The sequence below is a fragment of the Prionailurus bengalensis genome, chromosome A2 (assembly GCF_016509475.1).
Source record: "Prionailurus bengalensis isolate Pbe53 chromosome A2, Fcat_Pben_1.1_paternal_pri, whole genome shotgun sequence".
Lineage (NCBI taxonomy): Eukaryota > Metazoa > Chordata > Mammalia > Carnivora > Felidae > Prionailurus > Prionailurus bengalensis.
The window spans coordinates 53,563,245-53,587,112 of NC_057348.1; the positions used below are offsets into that span (position 1 = coordinate 53,563,245).

The window sequence follows — 23,868 nt, forward strand, 5'->3', positions numbered from 1 at the left end:
CTAGTACTGTGGTTCCTGATATGTATAAGAATGACTGCTACTACTAATAATTATATTTATTGAGAACTTACTAAGTGTCTGGCCCTATGTTAGGTGCTTTACACATATTCGCTAATTTAATCTTTGTAACAACTCCATGAGGTAGGCAATATTCTTTAATAGATGGGTTAATTAGGGATAAAGAGACGCAAAACTGGCCCAGCAATAGGTCAAGATTAAAGCCCAGAGCATCTCACATGATAACTGGCTCATTTACCTCCATCGTTAATGTTCAGAACGGCAGCCCGCAAAAAATAAATAAGTAACTTATGTGTGCTTGTATTTGTTATGTAGAAACTTGGACTGATCTGTGCTCACTCTATTAGATTATTCCCTAAACCTTTTGATGAATTCAGAGTTTATTAATTTTTGTTAGGAACAAATTCCGTTACAGATGATTTTACTCTAATTTGCCATCCAGTTGCATGAGACTTCTTGCCTTCATAAATTTGATGTTGTTCCTATATATAAAGACCCCCAAAAATCTGGATCTGTGAAAATTGGGACAATCCTTAAAAAGCCCCATTTTCAACATATTCACATATAGTAACACCTTTGTAATGTGGTGTAGAGAACACTAGGGTAGGAGGCAGAAAACCTGGATTCTCACATGGTCAGCTATGTGCTATGTGCTGTGGGCAAATCACTTTCTCTCATTGTCCTAATCTGTCAAATGAGGGACTTTGAGTATCTCAGAGACCTTTTCCACTCTAATATTTCAAGATGATTTTTGTCTCTGGGTATCAGCTATCATAATGGGAGAAGACTTAAATTAGAAACTTCCCAGGTCAGTTTACACCGCAGAATGATTTGCATGAACCAATGGGAGGGGCTGGATAAATAAGCCGGAGCCATCCTGCTGAGTACTATATTAGAAGAGATTGAAAAAAATTAGTGACTTAAATGTCTCTTTAAGGTCACCTCCAACAAGGCTACTGAATTTTAGAGAATCTATGGAAGTCTTTCTCTTTTTTAGTATATGTGCTGCCCAAGCGAGCACAACACCTTTCTCTAAAGTTAAGTTTTATTTGATAATAAATAGGGGATAGTATATCCCCAACCCTCTGTACTGGGACATCCTAGGTGTTCACTGAAGGCTTGTGGAAATTAATTGTTGTTTAGGATAGAACAGTAGGATCAGAAAGAGAATTTGTTTTTCTAACCAGTTTAGAAAGTTAAGAAAAAAAAGTTTAGAAGGTGAAGTGTGCAGGCTGTGGCATTTTCAACCATCTGGGTTCATTATCCACCTTTACTACTTAGTAACTGTGTGTTCTCCAGCAAGTTAGATACTTCCATGTCTCACTTTCCCCTTTTCTAAAGAGAATTGAGTGTACCTGCCTCGTGGGGTTGTTGTGAGGATTAAATAAACATGGTCCAAGTGTTGTATTTGGCACAATACTTAGGAAAGATTTAGCATTCTGTTAGTATTAGCTAATGTAATTAGCTAATGTATTGAGGAGATGCAGTGTTTCTCCAGAAATTCCAATAGAAGTTTTCCTTTTCTTAGGGGACAGCGTAAAACCCCAAAGGTAAACCACATAGTTCTGGTGTTTGATTTAATACATTATCACCTTTTCTGGCCACTTCCATATTCCCAAATAATGATACATTTCCATGTAGAGAGGTTACTTTATTTTGGCATGATACTGGTTGTATTTTTGTTTGAAATACATTATACTTTGGAGTATTGTGCACAGTCTGCTCATTGACTATAATAGAGCATAAAGCCAAGTTTGAAGGTTTAAATAAATGGCACAAATTCATGTCCTTGCTTACAATGTGTGCCTAAAGACTTTTGCTTGAAACACACTTAAGATTGTGAAATTGATGGATAAACGCTGATGCAACCCACTCCTGTCACCCAGCTGGAAAGTTAAGACACTTATCCCTGAGAAGGGCTGTTGCTCATGAAAATATTTTGTTCATTTGTTCTTTCATGGGTAATTGCACAGAGTAACAAAAAACACCTACTCGACTTACAGCTTGGCAGAAACAGTAGCTTATGTTTTCTAGAGACAAAATTAGAAGCAGGCTCCCTGGACCCATCCCTAAGTCAAAATAAAATAAAATGTCTAGGAAACCACTATGCCTCCCAGTTACTATAGTCCATAGAGTAATACTGTTTAGGTCAGTATGTCCCAAAATAAAAGGACAGAGAGAAGTGAAAGGAGAAAAGGAAAATATGTATTTGAGTTAATATGTTTTTGTAGAGATGAAGAGGCAAGGTGTTTTTCTTTCTTATGTTGTCTTTCATATGGGGCGGGGGGAGAATTTGTAGGACCCTAATCTTGTTTCTGCAATTATCAAGAGAAAAACTGAATGCAATATACTTTGTTGAGGGGAGAGGTTACAGCTTAAATTATATTTTACTTATAATATTGAAGATTAACATCTTTTCTAGGGGAACCCAAGTGTTAGCAAAATTACATCATTGAGAGAGTATCTTCATTCTTTCCCTCTTCTTTTATTTTTTAAACATTTTTATGCATTTTTAATTGTAATTTTTATTTATTTTTTTAAGTAATCCCTACACCCAACATGGGGCTCAAACTCACAACCCCAAAATCAAGGGTCACATGCTCTACTGTCTGAGCCACCCAGGCACCCCTACTTTTTTTTCTATTTTCACAGAAAAGTGAATCCTCATTCTACTCTTCTCTATATCATTCAGTTGGCAGACATTTAGTGAGCAACAACTGTGCATAAGGTGTAAAGAGAAAACAGAAAAATAAGACACCGTCCATTTAGAAGTTGAAATCTGAGGGGCTCCTGGATGGCTCAGACAGTTAAGCATCCGACTCTTGGTTTCAGCTCAGGTCATGATCTCAAGGTTCGTGAGTTCGATCCCTACATCCAGCTCCTCACTGATAGTGTGGAGCCCACTTGGGATTCTCTCTCTCTGCCTCTCTCTGCCCCTCCCCGACTCCCATGTGCAAGCACGCTCTTTCTCTCTCTCAAAATAAATAAATAAACTTAAAAAAAAAAACTTGAAATCTGATAGCAGAGATATTTATCCAAATAATTATATCAGAATTAAAAAGGAGGTACAAGAGCTATAGGGATGCAAAGAATTTTTAAGTAGGAGACTTCATGGGAGGTTTCCTGAAAAATGTAGCATTTGGATACTATGGGAATTCCCACTGTGGGAAAGACAGAGGGATTGTGACTTGTAGTGATGGGGGATAGGAAGAAAATACAGGAGCCTTGGCATGAACAAAGATGAGCAGACTAGGAAATGTGCAGCATGTTTAACCTGCACAAATAATATGATATGCCTAAGTAGAGAGTATGCCAAGAATGGAAATGGGGTTTGGGATCACTAGTGGAAAATAAGTAAGTTAGGACTCTGTCGGGGTGGGGGGAGGAGCCTTGAATGCCATGTTAGACATTTAACTTATTAAATACAATGTTTGAAGGTCAGAACTTCTCCTGCATTTCAACTAATATGCCCTTACTAGGAGAGGACAGAAAAAGTGTAGCATTCTGGGGTGGGGCATGGGGAGTGGGAAAAGGGAGGGATGACGAGGTGGAGCACAGGGAATGTTTAGGACAGTGAAGCTATTCAGTGTGCTTCTGTGATGATGGATACATGGCATTATGCATTTGTCAAAATAGCAGAATGTACAACACAAAGAATGAACTGGAATGCAAACTATGGACTTTAGTTGATAATAATGTGTCAATTTTGGCTCATCAATTTTGTGACAAGCGTACCACACTACTGCCATGTGTTAATAACAAGGGAAATGCAAGTTAATAATAGGGGAAATTGTGTGTGTTTCAGGGGTCAGGGAAAGTGAGGAGGGGAATAAAAGTATATGGGAACTCTGTATTTTCTGCTCAACTTTTAAGTAAACCTAAAGCTGATTTTAAAAATAAAGGCTATTTTGGGGGCACTTGGGTGGCTCAGTCAGCTGAGCATCCAACTCTTGATTTTAGCTCAGGTCATGATCCCAGGGTCATGGGATCAAGCCTCGTATCTAGCTCCATGCTGAGCAAGGAGCCTGCTTAAAATTCTCTCACTCTCCCTCTGCTCCTCCCCCACCCACACCCACACCCCCATTCGCATGCCCACACTCTCTTCTCTAAAAAATAAAAAGTAAATAAAAATAAAGGCTATTTTTATTTTTTAATGTTTATTTATTTATTTTGAGAGAGAGCAAGCAAGCAGGGGAGGGGCAGAGAGAGGGAGAAAGAGAATCCTAAGCAGGCTCTACGCTGACAGATTCAGGGCTTGATCTCATGTGAGGTCATGACCTGAGCCAAAATCAAGAGTGGGAGGCTTAATCACTTAACCAACTGTGCTATCCAGGTGCCCCAAAGCTATTTTTTTAAAAATGGCATTGTTTTGGCCATGAAATGTACTACAGGTACCAATTTTTAAGTTAGATATTACATCTTTAAAATCACATGAATTTTTCATTCTATTTGTTTATACATAAATGTCTATTTTAACATTAAAATTTTCCCCAAAAATTTTCAATAAATTAAGTGACCCCTTGGAGTATGATTCCTGTATTAAGAAGCATGGCTTTGGTTGACAGGGCGTTATTGAAGTCATAGCAACCAATTATTCTTGCAACATAGATTTTTTTTTGCATCCTTATTTTTATTTCCCAGTATTCATATAGATGCTTATACACTGCCTTTAACTCAGTCAACCTTTATTTTGTTTGCAGATGAACTTTGCAGCAGACATGAGAAATAGTTGATAAACCCACTTTCATGGATATTAAAATTGAGACAAAAGAGGTATATTTTGATAGGAAAGTAAGTTATATCCAGAAAAGGAGATAGAGAAATGTAAAATAAGCTTGCTGAGGAGAAGGGCAAAGTAAGTGGAGTGACCTGGGTTAGTTAGGTTTAAATGAATTGTGAAACAGAGGGCACAGTTTGATGGGTGCCCTTGTCATTTAGAGCATAAATGTTTTTCTGGATGTCATTGAGACCCAGCATGACCTTTAAGCTATCACCAATACACATTCCTCTTCTTGTGTAGTGTTTATACTGTGACTCAGATAACAGGGTTGTTTGGGTACTTATTTATGTAGATATTCAGACATGTGAACCCACACGGTGCCTAATGAGTCCTCTTGGAACCACTGAAGCACATTCATAGGACAGTCTCCTTATTTGTGTTTTCAAGGCACTTTGTTTTCCTCATGAAGACCGCAGCTGGAATCTTTAACCTCATGCAAGAGTCAGCCTTTGAGAGTAAATTCCTTAGCTCTCTGCTTGCTGGGAAAAAAACCAAGAGGCCCCCTGACAGATACCCCTAGGAGAGTAGCCCTTCCTCCATAAACTGTTTTCATCAATGAGAGAATGAAGAGATTACATACAGAATAGGATCCTGGGTCCATCTTGAGTTTGAATCCTCTGTTTACCATCTATTGGACACTGGGAAATTCACTTTACTTCTCTGGTCCTGGTTAATCTATAAAGTGGGGATAAGATCTTGGGTTACATGGAATCAGAGATAGAATGTGTCTGGTATATGTGAAGTACTTCAATAAATATTAGTTCACTTCTCCCCCTTCCCTGCCTTGTTCTGCTAAAATTTCACAGCTGCCTCATCACACAGCCACCTCATCAATTCATTTGGTATTTAATATGAGCACCTAGTATGAGCCAGGCCCATTGCTAGGTGATAGAGGTATGACTACAAATAAGACACATAAGCCTGTGATTTCAGGAGCTCTCGGGTTTGTGAACAGTTCATTTCTTTGTCTCCAATGTCAGCGGTCCCAAGTTCACACAGCTTTTCACTAGTGTTTTTGACCAAAAAGTTACCAGTTAAAATACTCAGTGACTGCCTTTTTTTGGTACCACTTTGAAGAGCAAACTGGTTTCAGGACAACCAAGGACCCATTAGGTACCATTTGGATTCACATGTCTGAATATCTATATAAATAAATACCCAGAGAGGTTCCTCCTGCATGAAGGTTTAAAGTCCGCACACTCTGGTGCCTCACAAGTCCACATTAAATACTAAGAACTAAAATCCCTCAGGGATTTCACTCACTGTGGCCGCAAATCATATTTTGAAAAATGTAGGTGGCATGTAGCATCCTCAGCAGGCAATTGATGAAACAAGTTGTTTTGCGGTCTTAGAATCCATATAAGTGTTTTTACCTTTGTCTTTTATATGTTTTCTTGTTTCTGTTTTTGTTTTGTTGTGGTTTTGGTTTGAGGGTGGTTTAAAATTAATGCTGGGCTAGATTCTCATTTTGACATTCACTCATTTATAATCAGATATGTTTCCACATAGCTCTAACCTTTCCATTCTCAATATGAAGAACACTTTCTCCTCTTTAAGGAAAACTGTATGCACAGAAAAGATAAATATTTGAGGAAGTTTTCATAGAGGGATCTTCCCTTCTTAAAAAGATTCATTTTTGAATTAACTTTAAGAATAAAATTATTCTTGGGGCGCCTGCATGGCTCAGTTGGTTGAGCATCCGACTTTGGCTCAGGTCATGATCTCACAGTTTGTGAGTTCGAGCCCCACGTCGGGCTCTGTGCTGACAGCTCAGAGCCTGGAGCCTGCTTCAGAGTCTGTGTCTCCCTCTCTCTCTGCCCCTTCCTGCTTATACTCTGTCTCTCTCTCTCTCAAAAATAAATAATCATTAAAAAAAATTAAAAGAATAAAATTATTCTTGAGGCACCTAAGTGGCCCAGTTGGTTGAGTGTCCAGTTCTTGATTTTAGCTCAAGTCATGATCCCAGGGTCATGGGATTGAGCCATGTCTCGGGCTTCACACTGAACAGAGTCTGCTTGAGATTCTCTGTCTCTCCCTCAGCCCCTCTCCTCTGCCTGTGCACTCTCCTTTCTTCTCTAAAATTAAAAAAGAAAAGTTTAAGAATGAAATTATTCTTACAGTGCAGTTAAGGAATAAATTTTTACCTAAATTTAATGTGCCAAATTTTCTGTCACACAAGACCGTTGTAAACACAAATAGGGGAGCAAAATTTTTATCCTGAAGAGAAAAATATTTAGGATCTCTAACTTCGAGAAAGTAAAACTGTCCCAGAACTTTATGCCTTTTAAAAAATCATTAACAAAAAAATTAATAAATAATAAAAATCATTAGCATACTTGATTTGATGATCTTCTTTAGGAGATAACGAGAGCAGGACTGTTTGTGGGACATTCACATGGGCACGCTGACCACATTGATACCATTCTAGGGTTCTCTACTGTGAGTGATATCCTGGTAAGGGATGGCTTCTTTCCTTTAGTAAAACAGCCTGGACAGCACTCAGAAGGTGGTTATGTGTTCTTCTCTCATTACGGTAACCTAGATGAGATCACTGAACCAAAGAACCTTTAAGTTCCCTTCCTGTATATCTTTTTAGAAGATTGCTCTGCTCTTCAGGACTAACTCCATAGCTGTTCTTCTTTCCATTTCAGAAATTACCATGGTTGACACAGAGATGCCATTTTGGCCCACCAACTTTGGAATCAGCTCCGTGGATCTCTCCGTAATGGATGACCACTCTCATTCTTTTGACATCAAGCCCTTCACCACTGTGGATTTCTCCAGCATTTCCACTCCACACTATGAAGACCTTCCATTCGCAAGAGCAGACCCAATGGTTGCTGATTATAAGTATGACCTGAAGCTCCAAGAGTACCAAAGTATGATGTTTATTTTCACTTTTCAGATGGCTAAGACCAAAATCGTTCTAACCTCTCAACACTGGAATAAATGCTCCAGAGACTAAAACTCTATAGAAAATATATACCATTCATTTATTCATCCATTTATCTCTGAAATGTTAGGTATTTACAGTATACCAAAAAGAAAGGTAGTGTGTAAATCCCCAGATTATTCTTTTTTCCCCTCCTTCCTTCCCTTTTCCTTTCCTTATTTCTTGTTTCCTTCCTTCGTAGGAGCATTTTCCAGCATGATTACATTGCCAGGTTTATCTCAGGCTAAGAGTCCATCACCCAAACTTTGAATTCTTTTGGCTGCTTAAGTTAATAAGCAGCCAACTTTGTTTAACTTTATATAACTTTATATAATTTTATATAACTTATGATACTTTATATAACTTATGATCACTAAATTGCAAAGTTGTCCATTTTTCCTAATTCTGCAGTTTGAGTAATTTATACTGAAACCTGTTTCTCTGCACAAATTTAAATTTCTCCATTGTAGTCTATTGATAAATCTTCCTGCCATTAACTAAATTCATTTCAAAACATCAGACTCAAGACAAACCAAAACTGCACTTTTCAAGATAAAATGAATTTCTATGATGCTATTTCCTTGATTTTATCTTCATGTGCTGATATGCTCGTTTTCCAAAGCCACCTCTGTGTAATTGGCAACCATTACTTGACAATAATAACTTCCTGTATTCCTAGTTTTTTTCAAAAAGATAAATAATATACTTTGTTATATTTGCATGGTTTTCAGTTAGAGCCTAATATGGAAATTTAATAGGCCTGATCCTACCCAGCAGAAAGGTAATGCTTAACTTGCCATGGGTTCTCTCACTTTCTATCAAAAATTATTTTACAAACCACCTTTTCTAACACAATATTGTTGGAAAACCTGGTCTCTTATTTTTCATGTACCTTCAAGCTGGGCATTCCAGTACCTTTTCCACAGCATTGGTTGCTTCTGTGTTTCTTTGACAAGAGTGGTTTAAAAATATTTCCTAAATGCAATATTTAAATGAAAATATAGGAGCACCTGGGCAGCTCAGGGGGTTAAGCGTCTGACTTGGGCTCAGGTCATGATCTCACAGTTCATGGGTTCAAGCCCCACATGGAGCTCTGTGCTGACAGCACAGAGCCTGGAGCCTGCTTCAGAGTCTGTGTCTCCCCCGCGCTCTGACCCTCCCCTGCTCACACTCTGTCTCCTTCTCTCTCATGAATAAACGTTAAATTTTTTTAAATAAATAAAATATATAATTTAATATTGTGATGAATGCCAAATACAGCACATTATGTAACAAAATAACCTTAATGGTCTCAGATACTATGTGGTGTCTGTCAGAGCTTTAGTACTACCAGGTAAGGGTCATAGAACCACAGACCTAATACCCTTCCCCATTTTATTTTTACAGGTGAAGCTCAGAGGTGTTGTGACTTGCCTGTGGTTACAAAGCCTACTTTTTCCTGTGTTTTGTTTTCATGTTCCATAATGTTTCTACGCTTAAATAATAAACATGGCAATAAGGGAGACTTGCCATAGTGCCTTTTTAGCAGTTTGTCATGTGATAATTATCTGCTCACATTTTTCTGTACACAGGTGCAATCAAAGTGGAGCCTGCATCCCCACCTTATTATTCTGAAAAGACTCAGCTGTACAGTAAGCCTCATGAAGAGCCTTCCAACTCCCTCATGGCAATTGAATGTCGTGTCTGTGGAGATAAAGCTTCTGGGTTTCACTATGGAGTTCATGCGTGTGAAGGATGCAAGGTAAAAAAAAAAAAAAAAAAAAACAATTTTTTTTTTTTCAAAAAATTTTCTGACAGTTTACTTCTTATTTCATTTCTTGTTGTGAACACACAGCAAGGAAATGAGATAAAATTGTCAAACTTTTGTTTTGGTAAAACCCATTCTTCAAATGATATATTTGAAAACCTAAGAAAATCAGTGAAAGCCGAGCTGCTTTGCCTCACTTCCTTCTCTCCAAACTGGTCCTTGAGCCACTGATCTAGTTCAACCCTTGCATCTTGCAGATTAAAAAAAATAATAAATGAGTTGTTCAGTATGTCATGGCAAGATAGCAATGAGGTGACCCAGAACCCAGATTTTCTGAATCCTCTAGTTTTGTTTTTTTCCCCACTATTCCAAGTGATATTTTGTATATTTAAGGCTTGATAGATTAGATAGATAGATAGATAGATAGATAGATAGATAGATACGTTTATTTGATACCTAGAATAGTCCCATGAGGTTGAGCTTATTTATGGCCACCTTACAGATGTAGAAACCCACCCATGGTCATCCATTAGGAAGTGGCAGAACTAGGGCTAACTAGAATATATATCTTACGATTCCTTAACCAGTGCTCTGTGTTTTCTTATTTCACATTGGTCTGAGACATGTATGATGGACAGGCAAAAAGAACTGTTTTGGAAGAGACATACTGTTTTTCCTCAAGTCCCTTCTTTGTGAAAAGTGTATTTTGGAAAGCTCAAATATTTATTAATATTCTGCCCAATTATTAAGAAATTCTTAACCAACTCATATTTTAGTAAGTAATCTTTTAAAATAATTTTAATATACTCAGTGAATAAAATAGTAAAAAATACTATTTGTTATATACCCTAAGGTTCAGAATAAATTGTTCATAAATATTTACCTTATAAAATAAACACTGCTTATGTAAGATCCTATTCAAACCTCAGTTGGGGTTTTTATTCAGAATAAAAGTGTACAACAGCAGTTAGGTAGGTGTTAGAACATCTGGGTTCCTAACTGGTGTTAGAACATCTGGGTTCCTAAGCCAAAACAGAACTTAATATTTATTGAATATCTACTATGCACCAGATATTGTATAAGATGCTTTTTTTTAACCACATTCTGCCTAAGTTTTTGCATCTATAAAATGATGGGGTTGAATTAGATGATCTCTAAAATCTCTTTAATTCAGTTTATTTTTCTAAAGGCAACCTAATAAAATGAAAAGAGACAAGGTTGTAGTCACCCAGCCACCTGTCCAGAGTTACTAGCCAATCATATAAACCCTCAGTCACCTCATGTGTAAAATGACTTGGTTGAATTACTTATCCAAGGCCTTACTCATCTCTAAGGTCTAAAATTCCAAAATGACTTTTTGAAATACTATTGGCAGGGAGATACTTTCATTTAAAACGCTAATAAGTATTCATTATGTGATTGAAACCAAACTAAAATATCTGTGATGAATGAAATCATTAGGTATGGTCAGTTACTTAAGATTGCAGTGACTAGTGAAAACATGTCATTTTATTGTGTTAGATTTATACAATTTTGGAGTAAATTGTTGCCAAATTCTGAGAAACACCTGAAGAAACCATTCTGTTTGGTCATCTTGGTAATTAACATTGGTAAATAAAAACAGTGTGATTGGTTAAGTTTCCTCCATATATTACTGCTTTTTATAGGCTTAGAAAATGAGAACGTTTAAGCAAATAGTTCCATCATGTCAGTATTTGTGGGCAGTGGCCATTACTGATAACAGCTAAAAATTGAAAGACAGTAGTTGGTTACAGTAATAAAAACGAAGTTCTGAGGGCACAAAACTTACAAAGTAAAAGCAAGCAAAGAAGAAAAATAGCAAGAAGAAGAAGGAAAAAGTTCAAATGCCATCAAATTAGGAACAGAAAGGGTCCTAAGGCAGAGATGGAGAATGAACACTTAATAAAATCCAAAGAAGACCCTGGATTACAGACTTCTGAGTCTAAAATGCAAAGAAGGTTATGCTAACCTTGGAAGGCAAAATAGATATCTACTCATTTTATTCTATTTTAATTTTTTTAGTTTTTTTAACGTTTATTTATTTTTGAGACAGAGAGAGAGCATGAACAGGGGAGGGTCAGAGAAAGAGGGAGACACAGAATCTGAAACAGGCTCCAGGCTCTGAGCTGTCAGCACAGAGCCCGATGTGGGGCTCGAACTCAAGGACCACGAGATCATGACCTGAGCCAAAGTCGGACGCTTAACCGACTGAGCCACCCAGGTGCCCCAATATCTACTCATTTTAAAGATAAGAGTAAAAAGAAATGTTAGTGGAATAATATAATTTGGCTCCTCCACATATAAGTCAGTAGTTCTCAAAGTGTGTTATGGAAGCCTGTGGATTCCCTAAGACCTTTTCAAGGCACCTGTGAGGTTGAAACTACTTTTATAACAATTCTCAGTTGTCATTTACCGTTTTCACTCTCACTTTCTCAGGAGTATAAGTGGAGTGTTCCAGAAACTACATGACATGGAATAGTAATATAGCTTTGGTGGCTAATGGAATGTTTGCCTGTTATGTTTTTGTACATAACAATTTTTCAGTTTTAATTGCTAGTCTGACAAGTATCAGTAGATATAACCACATAAACAAAAGCTCATGGGGTCCTCAATAATTTTTAAGAGAGTAAAGGGGTCCTAAGACCAGAAAGTTTGAGAACCACTGTTATAAGGCATTGAGGCTGAAGAAATACTCATTCTTTGCTGCTGTGGAATTAAACAAAATTGCTGCCGCAGTCTGAATGCAGCTAATTTAGATCAGTGGCTATCAGTAATCAAAGATATTTTCTTAGCTTATCAACAATACTCAACAAAAAGCCAGGAAAGTGAACAAACAAATGTGTTTGACTCACCTGTATTTTGTAAAGGGTACTTTGGCAGTTTAACATTTGCCATTTCAGCAGAATGTAGCATGTGCCCATGATTAGAATACAGTTAACCATAAACCTGCAGACTAGTTTATGAATTGAAAAGAATAGTCTGGGGTGCCTGGGTGGCTCAGTCAGTTAGGCCTCCGACTTCAGCTTAGGTCATAATCTTGCAGTTTGTGGGTTTGGGCCCCGCATCAGGCTCTGTGCTGACAGCTCGGAGCTTGGAGCCTGCTTCGAATTGTGTGTCTCCCTCTCTGTCTGCTCCTCCCCTGCTCGTGCTCTGTCTGTCTCTGTCTCAAAAATAAATAAACATTAAAAAAAAAAAAAAAGAATAGTTCTAGTATTGCTTATGATAGATGTTAGTGGGTCATCTGAAACAGTTTTACATTGTCAATGGAACAGGTTTATATTAGTGATCCCTGCCAAAATTCAAACAGGAATAAACAGAATTGGGCTTGGATTAAAGTGGAATAGTGACAGATTCTTGGTTATTAATATTGCAGACTTAGATAAAAAAGAACCTTTGGCTATTGAATAATATATACACCAAAGCAACTCCTAAGCTGTGTGCTGAATTTGTGTATATTTTTAGTTTATGGTTTTATGTACATGTACAGTACATAAATAATATTCAGGATTATTTTCCTTTAACATTGAAAGACCCCAAATCATCACAAAAATAATATGATACACATTGAAAGATATCTTATGAGTCAAAACAAAACTTTGCATTGTAAGTAACATAATTCTCTCATCAAAAACACCTTCCTTTCCAGCCATGCCAGATAACTGAATACTCTGGAACCTGCCCATTTAAGCTAGCTGAGCAGTATGTTCAACCACGAGGATCAGTTTTTAAAAGTGAATATTTTAAAAAGCCCTCAAGGAATAGCATAAAACATATATGATCACAATGGCAAAAATCCAAACAAAATTTCCCACCAACATTTATTCATGAGAATAGTTCTGTACATTAGCCTTCTGTTAAAATGTGAAAAAAATGGGGTGCCTGGATGGCTCAGTTGGATAAGCATCTGACTTCAGCTCAGGTCATGATTTCATAGTTTGTGGGTTTAAGCTGCATCTTGGGCTCTGTGTTGACAGCCCAGAGCCTGGATCTTGCTTCAGATTCTGTGTCTCCTCTTTCTGCCCCTCTCCCACTTGCACTCTGTCTCTCTCTCTCTCTCAAAAATAAATAAACATTTAAAAAAATTTAATGTGAAAAAAATACCTTTTTTAATATTCAGAGGTCCTTAGAACTTTAATTTAAGAATTAAGGAGGCTTCAAGTTCTAACAGATCTATATATAGGTCTATATATGTACCTGTTCTTTGAGATATTGCTGATCTCACAAGAGGTAGGGAAAACTTCTCCTAACCAACAAGGGCAAAACAAACAAAAAAAAAACCCTAGGTCTTGAGCTGTGACCTGCAGGCACACTTACTGGGACAGGGTTTCTCTTGTGATAGATGCCCATAGGAGGTGCAGCATTGCACCAAAGACAGATGCCTATAGCAGTATCCAGAGCCATCAGTGAGAGGGAGCTGGGTCTGGGGCTTTTGAATTGAGCCAGCTTTCTCAAGGGAATCTGAAATAGTCACAAGTCACTGGAGCTCCTGGCTTCTAACAGAAGCGTCTGCAAATTCTTTTTGGAGGAAAGACTTCTCAATTTAGACCCTGTAGGATTCCCACAATTTGAGGTCAATATACAAGTTCAAAATATCAGTAAGCATATTAAGAAGTCGATCACCTTGAATAACATTTATCAAAAAGAAACAAAAACAGATTTAGACGCCTCCACCCCTATACAAGGAAAGCAGAGAATGATAATTGGGATGCCTGATAGAGAAAAAAGCTGTGTATGAATTGTTTCAAGAAAAAGGGCAGAATCACCCCAATGAACAAGCAAGAGTAGACTTGTCAGGAACAACTAGGCAGATTTGAAAATAAATCAGTATGTTTAGTGAAGTGAAACTTCTAAAGTGAAAAATATAATTATCGAAATAAAAATTCAGCGGAGGGGTTAATTAGCATATTGTACATAATAGAAGAAAGGATTAGTGAACTGGAAGATAAATGTAAAGAAATTACTGAGAATGAGAACCACAGTGCTTTAAAGAATATGTGCTATCCAGAACCTGCTAAAAATTGAAGCCTCTTAGTTTTTGAAAGATACATAGAATCTTTGAATATTAAAAATATGCCTTCTTTACTAATCAATAGAAGAGTAATGTACAGAACTCTTATCACTGATGAACTTTGGTAAGAAATGTTTCCCTTTTTTTATTGTAATTATATACTTTTTGTTGTTTTATTTGATTGCTCTGATGTTTACTTTTATAATCAATATTAGTATGACAAAAAGATGGAAACTAGAAAGGAGAAGTTGAGAAATATGGAAGGCTAGAATAAGAAGGTCTAACACTTAGCTAATTAATGTCAGAACTGATAAACAAGTGAAATCATGATGCAGAAAACATGTCCAAGAAAATAAATGAAAAGAAATGCATGCTGAGACACACTGCAGTAAAACTGCAGAATACTAAAAACTAAGAGAATATATAAAAGCAACCAATGAGAAAAGAAAAAAAACACTTTAGAGTCAGTTAACAGTAGACCCCTCCACAGCAGCAATCATGGAACTCCAAGTGAAGATAACTGAGTACTCTATAATCTTTTAACAATGAGAGTGAAATGAAAACGTTTACAGGTTAAAAACAAACAAACAAACAAACATGATACTGAGGGGGTTTAAGCCTCTGACTCTTGATTTCGGCTCAGATCTTGATCTCATGGTCTGTGAGTTCAAACCCCATGTCGGGCTCCATGCTGACAGCATGGAGCCTGCTTGGGATTCCCTCTGTCCCTCTTTTTCTGCCCCTTCCCTGCTCATGTGCACTCATGTGCGTGCTCTCTCTCTCAAAATAAATAAATAGTAAAAACAACAACAAGAGACTGAAATAGTAAATTTCAAAGATGGTACAGCATAGAAAGCAGAATATATTTGCAACATCTCTAACAGACAACAGATTAGTGTCTTAGAATATATAAAAAATTTCTAAAATTCAGTATTAAGGAAGAGACAATCCAATTAAAAACTAGGAAATAAAGAATCAGGAAAATACAAATTAAGATCACACTTAGATTCTGTTATACACTGTGAAATATTAAGAGGTCTGACAGGAGCGCCTGGGTGGCTCTGTCATGTCAGTTGGGTGTCCGACTTCAGCTCAGGTCATGATCTCATGCCTTGTGGGTTCCAACCCCACCTTGGGCTCTGTGCTGATGGCTCAGAGCCTGTAGCCTGCTTTGGTTTCTCTCTCTCTTTGTCCCTCAACACCTCATGCTCTGTCCTTCAAAAATAAATAAACATTAAAAAAATTTTTTAAAAGTCTGACAATACCAATTGGTAGAGGGAATGGAAGTTGATATTTTCACTCTGAAAAACAATTTGGTATGATCTTGTAAAATTTATCATTCACCTCTGTACAATCCAAAAACTTCACCCCTAGGTAACTCTTGTACATGTGCATCATAAAACATTTACAAGAATATTTATAGAAGCACTGTTTATAATAGCAAAATATTGGCAACAATTTAAACATCCATCAATGTGAGAAGATAGGAGCCTTCTTAAAGGAAAAGTGATAAAATATTTTTAAAAACACATGAAAAGATGTTAATAAATTGTGAAATAGTCATAGAATGGAATATTATGAAATTGTGAAAATGAATAAATCATAGCTTTTCACAAGAAAGTAGATACATTTTAGAAATCTAATACTAAATTTTTAAAAATGAAACTCCCAAAATACTGTATGAAGTATACCATTTAATAAAGCCCCCAAACAAGCATAACTAAGCAGTGTATTTTTCAGTTTTACATACAGTGTGGTAAAACTGTGTTTTCTTAAAAGTCAAGAAAATAATAAATACAAAATTGAGAATAATGATTACTTTGCCCAGGGGAAACAGAGTGCAGGAGTTGGATGGGGAAAAATACATAACTATTCCAATCGTGATTTTAAATCTTGGGCTATGGGCTCATGTCTAATAATTATCTTATTATGTTTTATAGTTACATATATTTGCTACATGTTAGTAATTAATATTACATTTAATAAGATAACAGAAAAGGAAAAGAGTATACCAATGGCCTTGTGATATCTCAGTCATGGTTTAGGATCAAAAAATATCAGAGATGGCCCAGAAAGGAAGTTAAGTGACGCACATATTCGATCAACAGATTTTATTAGAAGACTGTTGTTGTATTTAGGTCATATCCAGTGACTCCCCATGAAGCTCACAATTTTAATTAGGCAATGGGGGATGGGCGGAAAATAAACACTTAAAATATAATAAGTAAATTATATGGTATGTTAGAAAGTCCTAACTGTTACTAGAAAATAACAAAACAAAACAGAAACTAGAGCCCTGTGAAGAAAACCAGAGGTTCCAAAAGAGAGGTGGGGGCAGAGACTGGCCACGGTATTAAATAGGGCATATAAGCCTCATTGAGAAGTTGACATGTTAGCAAGCTTGAAGGCAGTGAGACGAGTAAGCAAGTGTATATTTAGAGGAAGGTCTTGCCATGTGAGAGAAAAAAGTCAGGAGTGATTTCAAGGAGTTTGGCATCAGAGACTGGGAGGGTGTTTGTACCAACCGAAATGGTGAAAGCCTCCAGAAGTGAGTTTGCAGGGTAAGACCCGAGTTTCAGGGTTGGACATGCTGGGTTTCAGGTAGCTGTTAGATTTCCAAGTGACATGCCTGGTAAGCAGTAGAAACTTGTCTGGAGTTCAAGATGCAAATTCAGAGAAAGTGAAAATGTGTGTCAGCAGCAGAATCCATACTAGTTCAGGGGTTTTTGCATGAAATGGGGCCAGATAAATTTGAAAGAGTTAAGAATTGAGTTTCATGGAGATGAGAACAATAGAAACTAATAAGAACATTCTGACAACAACAACAAAAAATGGAGTTATTAGCAAACATTTCCAATTAGAATTTCTTTTAGGTCTTTCAAAAAAATATAAATACAGCAGAATTCAGTTAGCCTCGAATTGACCTATTTGCTGTTTTGAGATGGCAGTCCTTTGTCTAAGGATTTATTACTTCTCTTGTTCTTTCCTATAATCTTTTTTTGTGTGTAGGCTACAACAGTTATGGAACACTCTTTCAATCGCATAAGTAAATGAAACCAATTCTGTAGGAAATTATGCAACATAGAGAATTCTAAAAAATTGTCCACATGTGGATTTTTATTGGCCCTGATCATGTTTTAGAATGAAATGATTATAACTTTGCCAAATGGCTTAGCACAATAATAAAGGCTGGGGCATGCTGTTGGAAGGATTTGCAGAGAAACTGAACTGATTACATGGTGTTTTATTTGCATTACATTAAATCCAGAGCACTTCTTAGAGTGTGCTGAAACTCAAATGTAGAGCCAAGATACATTGAATGACATCAGTTGGATATGGTCACTGTCTCAGAGCTAAAGAAGGACACTGGAGATCTTGTGGCAGTTACATGACTTGTCTGAAGTCACCAGTGACAGAACCTTCCTTTGCTGATACCTAGGCCAGTGCCTTTAGCCAAATGTTGCTGCTTCCATGTATCATAAAGACTTAAAATTTGCTTTCTTTTTTCCATATCCCTTTGCAGGGGTTCTTCCGGAGGACAATCAGATTGAAGCTCATTTACGATAGGTGTGACCTTAACTGTCGTATCCACAAAAAAAGTAGAAATAAATGTCAGTACTGTCGGTTTCAGAAATGCCTTGCTGTGGGGATGTCTCATAATGGTAAGTGAACACTTAGCACACATATTTAACTGTTCTCATTATGGCTGCCAGATAAGTAGCCTGTAGGGCCATTGCTGAAAATGTGGACAGTTTTCCACAAAATTCCAGATTTCAGAATATTATATGCTGATAAAGCATTTCTCATTTCAGGTGAGGTTTAGGCTCTTAGTGTGCAATCTTTCTTTCAGTGGTTTGGCATCTGCCATGATGGGAGAGAAGACTTGAAAATATGAGAAGTGATAAGAAATAACTGTAGTATTTCCAAATGAATGTAATGATTGTGATTCATTTTTTATGTTGCTTTAATAGCATTAAAAATGGCATTATTCTTGTGTATATCAGTAGTTTCTTTCTGCTTTGAGAAAACTGCAGGTTTCTGGCTGTGGAACTTTAAGTGGAATATCAGAATCTAGAGTATATCCTTTTTTTCCTCTTTGCTGTGCAAAGATGAGTATAGATATAGCAGTACCCTTGACTTCAAAGAGCATACAGGCTTGTAGATAAAGCAAAGATTTTAAGCTCCCACAAAACTTCAGTGTCCATAGAATCATAAGAAAATAAAAATTTCTGTTTTATAAACCTGTATCTAAAATCAAGCTTATGATTTTGAGTGTTGACTTAAGAGAAAGAATGTAGAAGACCTTTGTTTTCATGAGTTGTAGAACTAACTCAGTAAAATCACGGAAGATAGGCCTATTTGAAGAAGTAGTTCTTGATTTCCATTTAGCTCTAATTGGTGTTAACAAAATCACAAAACAAATTTGATAGTAACTTTATAGTATTATATTTGTCAAGTATTTGTTCTTTCAAAATTCATTATGGGCTCAAGAAATCTAAAATGCCAAAGTGTTCAAATAAAATCTGAAGTCTTGTTTCACTGGATATTCTATTTTTTTTCTTTCTTTTGCCTTCACCGGTCTCAAAACTGATCTGGTAAGAAGATAACATTTGAAGTCAATCTTCATATGTTAAGGCTCCAAAGCATCTGTGAAAATTAGTTTTATTCCATCACGCAGATGTTTGGTTTTCACAGCAGAAATCTTAAAAGTATTTGAGAATCGCTAATTGGTTGATATCCTACTCTTAAAAATAGTTTACGAAATTATATTTTTATAATTAATATGGGCCATTTCCTCTGAAGGAAGAATGTATTATGAAGAAATCTGTCAGCTATACTGGACAGAGTGGAAATTTGGTCCAAATTTCTTCACAGTTGATTACATCTGCTGTGTAGTAGTATACAACTGCAGTCATTGATTGCAAAAATAATTTACTGGTTTAATTCCATCAATTTTCTTTCATTTCAAGTCAAGCGTTATATTTTAGATGATGCAGTCAAGTTGCAATACATTTATTTTATCTTTATGGTGAAATCTTTGACTTTGAAATCATTATTACTAAGACTGCCTAGAAAAGCATGCCAGTTCTGCTTTTCATGCTGTTTATTTTTTGTCTTTTAAATTTGTCACTTCACATATTGATGTAACATGTATGTCCTGTTGCTTGCACACATTCACATAAAATATGCCTCCTTTTGCTTATTGTTAATAGGCAAACAACATTTAAAGCCCAACCTATATAGTATTGATGTATAATTTTCTCTTCCCAGAAAATTCAAAGAAAACCATCATAAACCTAATAATAAAGTCATCATTTGACTTTATATGGTGATTAGAATATTCTGTTTAGAGAGAAGAGCAATCTTTTCTTTTTAATGTTTATTTTTGAGAGAGACAGAGCATGAGTGTAGGAGGGGCAGCGAGAGAGAGAGAGAGGGGCGGGGGCAGAATCCAAAGCAGGGTCCAGGCTCTGAACTGTCAGCACAGAACCTGACATGGGGCTCGAAATCATGAATTGTGAGTTCATGACCTGAGCTGAAGTCAGATGCTCAACCAACTGAGTCACCCCAAGAGAAGAGCAATCTTGATAGGGAGTATTCAGTTAATTCTTCTTGCAAAGACAAAAAAGAAAAAAAAGAATTAATGTTCTAGCATTAGACTTACGCAGTTCAATGTTTACAAGATTGCAGCAGTGACTGAGAAAATGCCTTCTAAGAAGTGTTCATAGGAATGTGTTTGCTGTATGGAAAACATTTGATCAAAGCACAAGAAGGGAAAGCCAACAACGAGGTTTTGAATAGTTTTGCCTGTTATCCTGAGAAAGGAAACATTTCCAAATACAAAGTTTTCTAGGAGGTTGTAGTAACTATCTAAAATTATTTTGTTATTATATTAATGTTTTCTGTGAGTGGACCTCACTATAATAACCCACCCAATTTATCAAGAGGCTTATAGTGTTGTACCAAATCGGCACCTTGCTGCTTTCAGTACACACAAGAAGAGATGAACATCCCCCGAAGTAAATGTACTCCATTCTCTATTACTTGTGTTTCTGCTCTTTGGTGTCTGTTTAATCCATTCGGTGCAATTAGGTTGCCCACTAGCCACCACTCCCAGCTTTAAAGGAGGCTTCTATAAGTAACCTTCAAGGAACCCTCAGGGCCCTGGGCAACATTGTTGGAAAATCACTGAAACAAGGTTTGCTAATCCTTTCAACTTTGAAAGTTCTATGATTCTGCATAAGTCAGACAACCTGCCTCACCGAAGTTTTCACTTTTCATTAAGCTAGTCCATATATTATAGACAGTGTCACCACCTTCTCAAATATGTAGGTATCTGACATGAATTTAAAAGTTTCCACCTATATGTTTTGTTGCCATAAAAATATAATTCATATGCTTGAATCAGGTCATCTAGATGTTCTGATCAATTGCTCAGCAATTTTAAGGCATTACATCTGATGATCACATAACAATGTAGCCCCAGAGTACAAATCTAGAGCAGTCCAGGCTAAAGAACATAGATGGTATATTTGGTTAAGGGTGTATGGTTCCATCTTCAGATGGAACTTCCATTTTGATTGTGACATGTAGCCTAAACATCGTAGAAGGACAGGAGGATTTCAGAATTCTTACACTTGGGAACCTAGTTGTTTCTCAGATAATCTGTTTTCAGCACTGGGTAGGAAAAATATCCAAGCGTTGGACTGAAGTGCTTTGGGAGCAAAGTTTTTATTTTTCTGCAGTGATCAGGATAAACACGTGTTGCAATTGTTTTGGTCATTTAACATACCATCATTTCTAGACCATGGGCCAGTTCCACTGATGGCTCCCCAGTCTTTGTGAGTCATGCTTGGCACAATCAGTTCAATACCCTGTCCAGACACCTTTAGAGGAAAGCTCCAAATGAAAGTAAAGCAGAAATAAAGACCCAGCTTCCTAGGCTACCCAGAGGTGCATGTGACTTACCAAGTGATCATAGCATAACCTGCTTCTTGTTTTACATTTTGAATTAGTGAAGCTGGTGTCTACAGATTCTTGATAAAAATGCTCACATAGATTAATATTTCTTCAGTCAAATGGACACTTAAACTTTTATAGTTTTTCTTAGTATAATTTTTGTTTTAAAATTCTGTTGGCAAGATCCCTGACATGAATCATATTTTTAAAATGTGACTCCTTTTTTTTTTTTTTTAATTTATTTATTTTGAGAGAAAGCATGTGAGCGGAGGAGGGACAGAGAGAGACACAGAATCCGAAGCAGGCTCTGGGCTCCGAGCTGTTAGCACAGATTCCGACGCGGGGCTCAAACCCACAAACCGTGAGATCATGACGTGAGCTGAAGTCAGACACCCAACCGACTGAGCCATCCAGGCGCTCCTTGACTTCTTTATTTTTGATAAGATAATTTATTCATTAAGAATTTTGACTACTGGAGTTCCTGGGTGGCTTAGTCGGTTAAGTGTCTGACTCTGGATTTCGACTCAAGTCATGATCTCACATTTGTGAGATCACGCCCCGTGTCGGGCTCCTCGTTGAGCATGGAGCCTGCTTAGGATATCTGCCTTCCTCTCTGTCTTTTCCTCTCTCTCTCCCCACCCCTTCTTCCCCTCTCCCCTGCTTATCCTCTCTAAAATAAAATTAAGATAAGATAAGATAAAAATAAATTTTGAATAGTGAATATTTCGTATTTGGAGCTGCTTTTCATGTATGAACTAAATAATAAAATTATAAGTATAGCCTGTTACTTTTTAAAAAATAATGTGAAGTAGAGAAGAATTGACTTATGAGTCATTCAGTTAGGTTTTTTTCCCCTATGCCAGTGAGATTTGAATGAAAATTATGCTTTTCATAAATGTAAAAATTAGTGAAGCTTTAGCTTTACTGATTAGGACATCCTATTATATAATGTATGGGGTTTTTTTTCTGTTATTTAAAAAAAATGCTGACAACTTTAAAAATAATTTCTCAGCAGCTTCATAAAAATCCAGAAAAAGGGTTTCACAGATACTTGTGGCACTCAGCATTTTATAAGTCAGTTCTCTCCTTCCTTGTAAAAAAAGAAAAGCCTGAATGGCAAATAAGTTTAAATTTTAATATTTGGGGTTTTTTTTTAAAGTCTTCTTTGTAATATAAAGGAAAAATTATCCAGGGGCGCCTGGGTGGCGCAGTCGGTTAAGCGTCCGACTTCAGCCAGGTCACGATCTCGCGGTCCGTGAGTTCGAGCCCCGCGTCGGGCTCTGGGCCGATGGCTCAGAACCTGGAGCCTGTTTCCGATTCTGTGTCTCCCTCTCTCTCTGCCCCTCCCCCGTTCATGCTCTGTCTCTCTCCGTCCCAAAAATAAATAAACGTTGAAAAAAAAATTAAAAAAAAAAAATAAAAAAAAATAAAAAAAAAAAAAGGAAAAATTATCCAAATGTTAATTTTCAGAAAATATAACAATGGAAGAGGTCCTGATGCACATGGTAGCTTGTGCTGAGACCCACATGGCATTCGTGGCTACCTACAAGCTAGCCTCCACCTCCTTTTCCCTCTGTTTATTATGTCCTTTGGCTCCCTGTCACAATCCTACCAGGCATTCAAGGCCCCATTCAAATGCCTTCTCTTCTGTAAGACTTTCTAATTCCCCCTCTTCCCTCTGTGTTTTATACCTTTCTTGTGACACCCACACTCTGCTTTGTAAAGCAAGGGAGTGATCAGATCTATACTGCCCAAATCTAAACTACTGACAGCTATAAAAAGGATAAGTTAGAGAAACAGGGAAATTCATAAGAAGACAAATGCAATATTCTGAACCAAGACAGTGGGAAGGGTTAGTGAGAAGAAATTAAATTGTGAAAAATATCAGAGCAGTGACCAGTGAATGCAAGTGTCTGAGGGAAAGAGGGGTCATCAAAAATTGTTCGGGGTATCTAGTCAGGTGATAGAATGAATTAACTAAGAAAGGGAAACAGGGAAAGGAAACTGGAGGGGAAGAACAAAAATTCATTTTTAAAGTTGCATAGGAGGGTCTTACAGGATATCCAGCGTCCATATATAAAGGAATATAGAAACAAGAGAAAACTAAGAGTCCAGATCTCAGGAAAAGAGAGGGCAGGAGTTATGAGCACATTTTGTGAGTTAGAAGAATGAATTAGGAACAACAGAATATAAGGGAAGGAAGAGGGGCCATCATAAAGGTCTGGAACATAGGCAGAAAGATAGGAGAACCAGAAAAGCAGAAACCACGATGAGAACATTTTAAAGTCACAGGGTGAAGAAGGTCAACAGTAGCAAAAGCTGGGAGAGTGAATGCTGGAGTGCTCAAGCAGAAACAAGAACTCCGAAGAGGCCCCTAGATCTGGCTGTGAGAAAAAGCAATG

At 37.0% G+C, this 23,868-nt stretch overlaps 1 protein-coding gene across 5 annotated transcripts in view; it reads left to right on the top strand.

Annotated features, from left to right (window-relative positions):
- Positions 1–23,868, top strand: part of PPARG (peroxisome proliferator activated receptor gamma) — a 135,490-nt gene that overhangs the window by 77,313 nt on the left and 34,309 nt on the right. For all 5 annotated transcript variants that reach the window (XM_043588149.1, XM_043588147.1, XM_043588150.1 and 2 more), the window contains 3 exons: positions 7,450–7,677; positions 9,302–9,471; positions 18,030–18,168. In XM_043588149.1, coding sequence (XP_043444084.1) covers positions 7,458–7,677; positions 9,302–9,471; positions 18,030–18,168 — 529 coding nt within the window. In that variant the 5' untranslated portion in view covers positions 7,450–7,457. The remainder of the gene's footprint in view (positions 1–7,449; positions 7,678–9,301; positions 9,472–18,029; positions 18,169–23,868) is intronic.